At 41.1% G+C, this 9,484-nt stretch overlaps 1 protein-coding gene across 1 annotated transcript in view; it reads left to right on the top strand.

The window, feature by feature from the left end:
- The first annotated feature begins 288 nt into the window (after positions 1-288).
- The window catches only part of ap1m3 (adaptor related protein complex 1 subunit mu 3), a 30,966-nt gene continuing 21,770 nt past the window's right edge, over positions 289-9,484 (top strand). The window contains exons 1-4 of the mRNA XM_041935781.1: positions 289-483; positions 5,902-6,058; positions 6,695-6,762; positions 7,236-7,366. Coding sequence (XP_041791715.1) covers positions 442-483; positions 5,902-6,058; positions 6,695-6,762; positions 7,236-7,366 — 398 coding nt within the window. The 5' untranslated portion in view covers positions 289-441. The remainder of the gene's footprint in view (positions 484-5,901; positions 6,059-6,694; positions 6,763-7,235; positions 7,367-9,484) is intronic.

Below are 9,484 nucleotides of genomic sequence, written 5' to 3'. Positions count from 1 at the left end.
AGCAGTAGGCTCCTTAATTAATTTTATCTGATTTATATACTGTGTATTTTAATCTATAGCAATGCAGTCTTTTATTATTCAAGTAAAGGTCACGCACCTTAAAAATAACTCAAATACACTTAATTTCTTTACACCATTGATAACACCCTGGTTTATTTAAATATCACGGAATTTACAACATAAGGTGTGTGTGTGACTTAAAGCCAAACAAATCCCAGCTCCTGCTCACCGGAAGTCGTGTGAGTTTTACTGCAGCGAGCTTGATTCTGGGTCCGGAAAAGCAGCGACTTCCAGTGAGACGCAACGACTGAGCAGAGTGGAGGAGAGGAGGAAGGAGGATGATGGGAGCGACTGGTTCCCCCTGTAAGTGACCCATATCTGACGCTACAACCAGACATTATCCAGGCTAGCTGTCGCTATCGAGGATTTTTCTCCATCAAGATGTCGGCGTCGGCGATATTTATCCTCGACCTGAAGGGAAAGGTAAGTTTGTGGCGACTTGTTGTTGAGGAGGGAAGTTGACATTATCAGCGAAGCACCTGCTACAGGAACAGAGTACGTTCGCTCATAGAAAGTGCAGAAATGTCAGAAAATTAAACGACAGTGTTCTTTTTATCGGTGCTTTGTAGCCGCTGTACATCATGCGGCAGCATGCTAACATTTCCTGACGGAGAGAGAGCGAACTTACGGCTGAATGTGCGCGGTGAGCCTCAGGAGAGAGAGAGAGAGAGATAGACAGACAGTGAGAGAGAGAGAGAGAGAGAGAGAGAGAGAGAGAGAGAGAGAGAGAGAGAGAGAGAGAAAGAGAGAGAGAGAGAGAGAGCGGCCAGGAAGAGGCGCAACTTGCCAAACTGGTTCCACTGATGTTCAGTCTACACTGAGGGCTTGTTCCTGTGCAGCGATGCAGCCTTCATTGTGTGTCATGTGTCCTGCATCAAAGTCTCAAACTTTGCTTTTTGCAGCCCTATAAGGTCATCAAAAACCACAGAGGTCCTGCTTACTGTGTTTTAAAATGTTACTGTACTTTTTAGGACACTTGGAGGCCACAGTATCAAGAGCTGAAACTACTAGACGATTAACCAGCAACAGTTTTGATAAATGTTTCCTGTCGTTTTTCCATTAAGCTGAAATGCCAGACATTATCTGGTACCAGCCTGTGCTCCCCCTCTCTCTATCATTTAGGGCTGCAGTGACTGATTGCTTTTTTAAATACTCAACTAGTCTGCGGATTGTTTTCTTGATTAATAATTCAGCCTTTAAAATGCCAGAAAATAGTGAAAAAAGTTGGGCACAGTTCCCCCAGTGCACAAAGGATGTCTTCAAGTAGCCAACAGCCCCAAACCCAAAGACATTCATTTTATCAGAAGCCAAAGAAAACCAGCAAGTGTTACATCTGAGAGGGGGGAACCAGTGATTGCTTTTGCATTTCTGTTTAGAAAAGACTCTCAAAATAGTTGTGGATTAATTTTTGACAAATGGTTTCTTCTTTAATAGCATAGTAAATTGAATGTCTGGGTTTTGGACTATTGTGTTGACAGAAAAGACAATTTGAAGATCTGCAAAAGTCTTAAGAGCACATTTTCACAATTTTCTAACTTCGACTTTATACGATTAACTGAGGAACTAATTGCCAGTTTAATTGTTGATAAAAATAATCAGTTGCAGCCCGACTGTAATTTTTTAAAAACAGTATCTTAAATGCACTTGATGGGGTTAATTAAATGATGACATCGAATTTTCACTATTTCTCACTTTATCAGGCTTTATGTACAAACCTCACAGGGTTAATTTATTTTGAAGAAAAGAAAAGGAATTGCTGATGCTGAAGAAGCCTTGTATCATATGCTTGACAGTACCCATCAGGGAACAGGGTCAGTCCCACATAGCCTGCATGTCTGATTGAACAGATTAAAGGTTTTCTCTTTTCTCCCTTTCCCTATCTGTCTATCTCTGCCCTGGGGCAAGTCTGTAGCTCTTCACCTTAAGTCCTCTCCTTCCCTCTGTCCTGAGCAGGCGGGGTCCTCCGTCCTCTCTTACAGCAGAGAAATCAGCGGCTTTATTAAAAATCCACTATGCTAGACTGCGGAACAGGGTGAAAATATTTAAGGTAACGCCATTGGTAAAAATAATTGTACAGGTAACTTTGCAGACATAACTAAAACCAGTCATGTATAGGTTGACCGGTCAGCTCTTTACCCCCACCCCACCCTTCTAAGTTGGAGCTCCTGGCCACTACACAGCACACTGCCGACTGCTGGGACCAGCTATGTAGACTGAAATGTCAGACTATGGAAATCAGCATGGCATCATTTGTTCCCTGTGCTTCCCAGAAGAATCTTTTAATAAGGGAACTTGTTCAGGCAGAGGATTTGGTTTGTCATCAGTAGCAGCACATTTCATTCAGAGCGGTGGGTCCAAACGAGATAAAACTCTTACTTTGGTATGGTCTGTGGTCCAGAATGAAATATTTCATCCAGTGTTAACTTTATTTAGATTCACTAACAACAACCACACCAATAAGATAATGATCGATTATACATTTATTTTTTTTGAGAGGATATATTAGGATGAAGGAAAGGAGGGATGAAGGGATGGAGGAAGGACACACTAAACTAAGATAGTGAACATGGTAACGTGGTTAGTCCATGCTCTGCTGTAGCACAGCCTGACAGAGCTGCTGTCGAGAAAAAGAGGCACTGTGAGCATGCACAATGTTAAATGGTTGCAATTGACAGACCAAGTCAGTGGCGTCTTTTTGCGTTCTGGCAATGTCTTCAATGTGCCATTATTTCATCTACAAGTCAGCTACTGTTAACTCCCAACAGCCCACTCTAAATTATCATTATTATTCTGGGATATTTTCCTCAGAGCGATACTTTGAGGTTGAGTTTTCCTTGATGATTTTTTGGGCCACAAGTGGTTTAAACAGAAAAGATTCTGTCGTTGTTTCTTATGAAATTCAAATAAAACAACAAAGGTTGTGATTCTTCTAGACTTTACAGGCACTAATGGATCACCACAGCAAGAAACTCTGTTTTATACTGCTGTTCATTGTTTTTACATTCCCTCCTGCCTTTTTTCTGTTGCTTTTTGCAGCTAAAATATTTTAAAATGTTTTATTTTTAATTTGATTCTGATCTTTTCTTTTGAATCTTTAATCTTTTACTCTAACCCCTTTCTTTCGAGAAACCCCTTTCAGCTACTTGTAATAAACGAATGTCTCCTATGATTTAAAGATTTGAGTTAATGCAATGGAGGGATGTGGATGTAATGATATTTACAAGTATTCATAAATGCCAATACAGCTTACCTAAATATGTTGTTTTGTCAGACAGTACAGTGTCTTAACTTGGAAATAACGCATTCACAGTTGAATTTAATGAGACCTGGATTATTAAGTAGCTGCGCTCTGCTTTGGGGCATGAAATATGCTAACTGTTTGTGTGAGGTGTTCTGTTTGATGTGCTCTGCCTCTGCTGAAAAGAGTTCAACTGACACACATTCCAACCGTCATATGTTGACTCTTAAATATCTTAAAGGTGAAATATAAGATTTTCTAAATCCTCGTTGTGATTGTCGCTGGGAAATAATTGTCAGAGCTTCCAGCCTCATACGGCGCGTACGGTGAAAGGATGAATCCCCTCACGTCTCGCTGTGCTTTCATCCTCACATCCAGTTGTCAGACTGAAATGGCTCTTGACAAACATGTGGCTGTTTGGCAGAAGAAGGTTCATCTCAGATTTAATCTCAGGAAATTACTGGAACACCGTGATAATGATGATTGATTTATGTATCGTCTCAATCAGAAATTAACCTTGCTCTTTACATCTAATTTCTGCCAAGTGTCAAGTGTGTGGACATGACTGTGTACTGCTAGTAACGTCCGGGCCCTGATCCTCTTAACTGATATGGTGGTGGCACTAATAGGCAGTGTTACTGTTCTGCTTTAACCCACTGCAATCTTAGTGCAGTGTATGTGTGTGTGTGTGTGACGATGCGGTTCACGATGTTTTTGCCTCCATGTTTTTCTATGAAAGTTTGCTTCCAAAGCTACAAAGTGAATCCTGTGGATCCTTTCTCCGGGGCCCTCAGTATTGCGACAAAGATTCGTCTACACCTCATTCTCTCTCTCCGGTGACCTCTGAACTCTTCGCTCTGTGGTTTCAGTCCCCCCTCACAGAAGCTGAGCAGTGGCCTGTTCATATCCCTTTTTCTCGCCCAGATTACTTTACCTTCCTGGCATTTCCCTTTTTTAATTTCTTGTTTCCTCCCGCCTTTGTTGTATCTGCCCCCGTGTGACCCCCGTCCAGCAGACTCCTCTATTAAAGAAAGAGGGAAGCTTTGTGTGTGTATGTCATCAAGATCCCTCAAGCGTTGAAGCTTTGATCTCTTTCTTTACTTTGCTCTGTGTGCCCGGACTCTAGCAAGACTGCTGAGTCATCTTGTGTGTGCGCATTTGTGTTTGTGGGTGTGTGTCTATGTGTTTGCTTCTATTACTATTTCTGTTTCTGTTTCTTGTTATACCTGATACCAATCAGAGCTGAAATATGTTGAAAATAATTTAAAGATATATGAAAATTCTGCAATTCTGTCATATAAACATAAACATATCTGTCAGTTTTGGTGAATGTTATTTGTCATCCCTTCAAATCCACGACTCAACACAAAAAGTCCAGCTTGCAGTGGAACTTGAGTTTCAAGGTCATCTTTTTCTTGTGTGTGTATTACTTTCAGTGCATCCACAATGGAGTTTGTTTGCGAAATGTGATTCAACTGGACTTTTAGTTAATGTCAGAATATGTCTCTTACGTTCAAAGAAAGAGGACATCTTTTACGGACAATTCACACTGACATTCAACCAGTCACACCTAGCTAGATATATTTATAGGCCCACGCCCACCTTTTGTTATAGAGAGGTTCAGGTCTCTTTTATGAAGTTTGTTGAAAGCCATTCTGGAAAATGTAGGAAGCAAAGATGCACATACAGTTACACATAAGGGAAGTGGTTTTACGGAAATGAGACTGAGAATATGCAGTCTCTATGCAGCCATGCTCGTGGCATTTTAGTTTAGTGTGTTAGCTTGCTAACATTTGAACTAATTAGCACGGAAGACAAAGAACAGCTGAGGCTGAGGGGAATGTCATTGGTTTTGCAGGTATTCGGTCTTACACCTGATGCCGGTGCTTGAAAATAGGTCAGTAGATCACCAGTTTTTACCTCTGAGAGGGATGTGAATGTATTTCATGGCAATTGATCTAATAGTTGTTAAATTACATTCAGTCTGAACCAAAGTGGTGGAACAATTAACAGAATATACAGTAGTATGGCTCAAAATAACAGCATTTGTTTTGTTTCCTCTGAGACACCAAACAAAATAACTGCTGGGATGGGTTGAACATCACAAATGAATGTTTTTAACACTGTAAGAGTAAGTAAGAAAGGAGAAATGCAACAGCAGCATTGAACCAGGCATGTTGGGATTACATTGTATGTTCCTTAGACCATGAGGGATCAGGGAGCCTGCATGTCCTCTAACTCTTGACCAGTATAATGAAGTTTGCGCTCCCTTGTTTGCCGTCATTTCAAACCTGAGAATCGCGTAGGCCTTGTTTAAGTCTGCATAAGCTCCTGTTTGATTTTGAGGAGGTGGTCATTCATCGTTCATTCTCAGGTATTCAGGATGGGAACACATTTCCTTGTGAGATGACCCTGCAAAAATGATGTCACACCCCTCCATGAGGTTAGGGTTTTAAGTCAGCCAGTAGTTCTTGAAGCATCTTCAAGCTTGACTGCTCAGCTTTGCTATCTCAGCCAAAAGCTATAAATATTAAATGACTGGGTAGTGCCTCCATAATAATGTCTGCTGTCTCTATATTTTGCTCTTTACATTATGGAACCAGGTGCTTATCTGCCGTAACTACATGGGGAACATGGACATGAATGAGATTGACCACTTTATGCCCATCCTGATGAAGAGAGAAGAGGAGGCTGAGATGACACCGATGGTCAGCCACGGGTCCTCACACTTCCTGTGGATCAAGCACAGCAACCTTTACTGTATCCCTTTGAGTACACGTCTGAATAATGTGCTTTGTCGCGTCTGTTGAAAATGAGCCTTTACTGTAGTAAACTCAACTTGAGTCTGAAGATCCAAGTTGATTCACCAGTTTATAATAGTATAGTTTTTTATAGCACAGTAAATGTGCAGCAGAGACCTGAATGGCCTCTCCCATTAGCTGTCTCCTGCTCCATATGAAGTAGGCAGCTTCTCAACTTCTGTTTCATCACTGCTTGTTTCACAGCCAGTTGAAAAATTGAACACAGATCCACTGTGATGTGTTATGCGCTGCATATCCTGCTTTCCCAACGCGAGATCGGCCAGTCAGACTTCCTTACACATTATTAATTCAGCATGATATTGCAGTTGTGAGTAAGTTCTATTCCCGGTGCACTGCATTAGACAACTGAGCCGTTTTACCTCCCTGTGGCCATGTTCTCAATTGCTTGCGAGTGTGATGCATTCTGCTAACTTTGTATGCCATTGCATTCATCTCATAACCAGTCACAGTGTCTAAAAGATTTGCACTGCATGTCTCCATCTTGTCCATTTGTGGCTCCTAACACTTTTTCAGCTCAGATACTGAGCCTGTCACTTGTAGATGTGTAGTTATTTCTTAACAGTCTCTTCTCCAGTGGTGGCGATGACTAAGAAGAATGCCAACGCTGCTCTGGTATACTCTTTTCTTTATAAAATCGTCCAGGTACGTCTGTTTCCTGACAATTTAGTCCAAATCTGTAACTTGTTCTTGCTTTTTGTGTTCCAAACATCAACATCATTATCCACCCCCACAGCCTGGTTGAATTATTGTTAAGTGATTACATGAAGTTTAAACTTTAAACCTTGTTCAGAATTAATCAGAAATTATTATTTTCAGTGATCATGTTGTGCTTTTTCTGTGATTGCAGTGTGATTATCAAACGAACAGCCAACCAGGCACCATGAGTTTTCATGATGATTCAACAAGCAAAAGCTAATTTCATTTCAAAGGCGCAGCATCGAACAGATGCTAATAAGAGGTGTAGCTGCGCCTTTGAAATGAAATCAGCTTTTGCTTGTTGAATACAGCCAGTAGGTGACATGAATTAACCGTTCTCACACATACACAATGCAGAAAACATGAAACTGGTTGCATATAACTTGTGTCTAACTGTGTCTGCCTGTTTGTGTCTGTAGGTGTTTAAGGAGTACTTCAAGGAGCTTGAGGAGGAGAGTATCCGTGACAACTTTGTGACTGTGTACGAGCTGATGGACGAAGTGATGGACTTCGGTTTCCCTCAGACAACTGACAGCAAGATCCTACAAGAGTAAGAAAACAGTCACACAACCTGTCTGAAGGACCTCCATGAAATAAGGATTGCTGTGTCTGTAACGTGTAAGACCTGATAAAATGAGTGATGCCACTGTAACAAAAGTCACAGTTTTTATGTCTTCACGCTTATGTTTTTTGGCTGTCGATCAGTCTGTCCCACCTATCCTCGTGAACATGATATCTCAGGAACGTCTTGAGGAGTTTTTTCAAATTTGGCACAAATGTCCGCTCAAGAATGAACTGATTAGATTTTGGTGGTCAAAGGTCACTGTGACCACACAGAACACATATTTGACCATAACATAAGAATTAAAACGCTAATTATGACAATATTTCACACAAAAGTCTCACAGGATAAAATGTTGAAGTTTTATATCCAGAAGTCAAAGGTCAACTTCACTGTGACGTCATAATGTTCTGCAAAAACACTTTTCTGGCCATTATTCAACACCCTACACCATAACTCAGTAGCAGAAGTGGTGATTGTGACCATATTTCATATTTGGCCAGGTACCGAATTGGTGACACTAATTTTGGGCATCCATCTTGAAACTGTGCTGCTGAGTTGAAGATGTGTGTGAAGCATCAACGTTTTACAGTTTGTAGCTTCTTTGCAGCAACATCCATATTTGAAGCATTAAGGTCCGGCACAGGCTCATTGGTTCTGCTGATATTGAGCTTCAGGTGATTGTCGCTGCACCATGTGATGAAGCTCTCTATCAGTCCTCTGTGAAAACAGTCTCTAAGTGAAGACAGCAGGTTTCTATCTGGACGTTATTCACTGCAATCATACATAGTGATAGCTTCCATTTCACCAAAAAATACACTTAATGGCTTTAATTAAATTCCTTCCATCCAGTCTTCACTACATGTATGAGTCTGGACAGACATGGATGTAAACTCAACATGACCAGTGGGCAGAGGCAGCCAACCACGAGGCAGTAATTCTAGTTACATTTGACAAAACTTAGATGAAAAGTGTTAGCTCTGTGTTCTGTTTAACGTCAATCAGGCTGAGAAGGTTAAAGTTTCAAACTCTCAAAGGCCATAATTGCTGCACTCCAGTCTGATTTTAATGTAACCACATTAGCTCAAGTGGTACCTGTATCATCCAGCAGAGCAAAACAGGAAAGTTTTTCAGTGAGATAATAGCTTTGCATGTTATGTTGTAAATGACCTGCGGGGATGGGAGTCAGACAGCATGATGATTCTGTTGTGTACATTGGCTTATTTGTTGTTTTTCAGTCAACAAAGTAGAGCTGGCGAGTAAAACGTTAATGACTTAATTCAGTGAGTGAAATCAACTGAAGCAAGTGCTTTTTCTTCACAGTGTACACAGCATTGTTTGGCTTGTTCTCTGCTCATTGCTCATCGGAGAGGCATTTGTTCCCAGAGAAAAGCTCAATGTTTGCTTTACAGTATCATGGTAGCAGGCATTCTGTATGTATGTGATCACCTTTGCTTCTAATTAATGTAGTAATTTATATGTGAACCATTCAATTTTGCATGCTGCATTGTTTATGGTGATAAGTGATTGATGTTTAATTTTGTGTGCGGTTTGTGCACCAAGGCTTGGACATGCATTTGTACAATGTGTGTGTTTGGTGTCTGAATCGGGCTGATAATTGCCAGGCTCCTATTGGTGCTCAAACACAATGACACCGTCAGCTGGACACACTCGAGACTCTCAGACAGAAAATCCCTGCTCTTCTCTTCTCCAAGGAGACACACAAAAGTGTTGTTTCTCTCTTGTGCATACGCACACACACACACGCACACACACAGTACACACAGACAGTACACACACAAACACACATTCACTGTGCCTCTCTGTGAGCTATTCCCGTTCTCTGACCTTTTCATGTCCCGAGCACTGAAAAAGCACACTTTACTCTTATATTATAACACTAACTACCTGGTAAAGTGTGTGTGTGTGTGTTGATGTGTCAATGTCTGTGTGTGGGGGGTGGATGCCCAAGACTGAACGAGTGAGACTGCAGGATGCATATGCATGGTAACGCATTAATGTGTGTGACTTCGTATGAACCTTCATGCATGTGTGTGTGTGTGTGTTTGTTATGATTGCCATTGTTATGCTAATCTGTCAGTTTGC

The sequence above is a fragment of the Chelmon rostratus genome, chromosome 4, assembly GCF_017976325.1.
Source record: "Chelmon rostratus isolate fCheRos1 chromosome 4, fCheRos1.pri, whole genome shotgun sequence".
NCBI classification, from domain to species: domain Eukaryota; kingdom Metazoa; phylum Chordata; class Actinopteri; order Chaetodontiformes; family Chaetodontidae; genus Chelmon; species Chelmon rostratus.
This window is presented reverse-complemented; position numbering and strand designations above follow the sequence as displayed.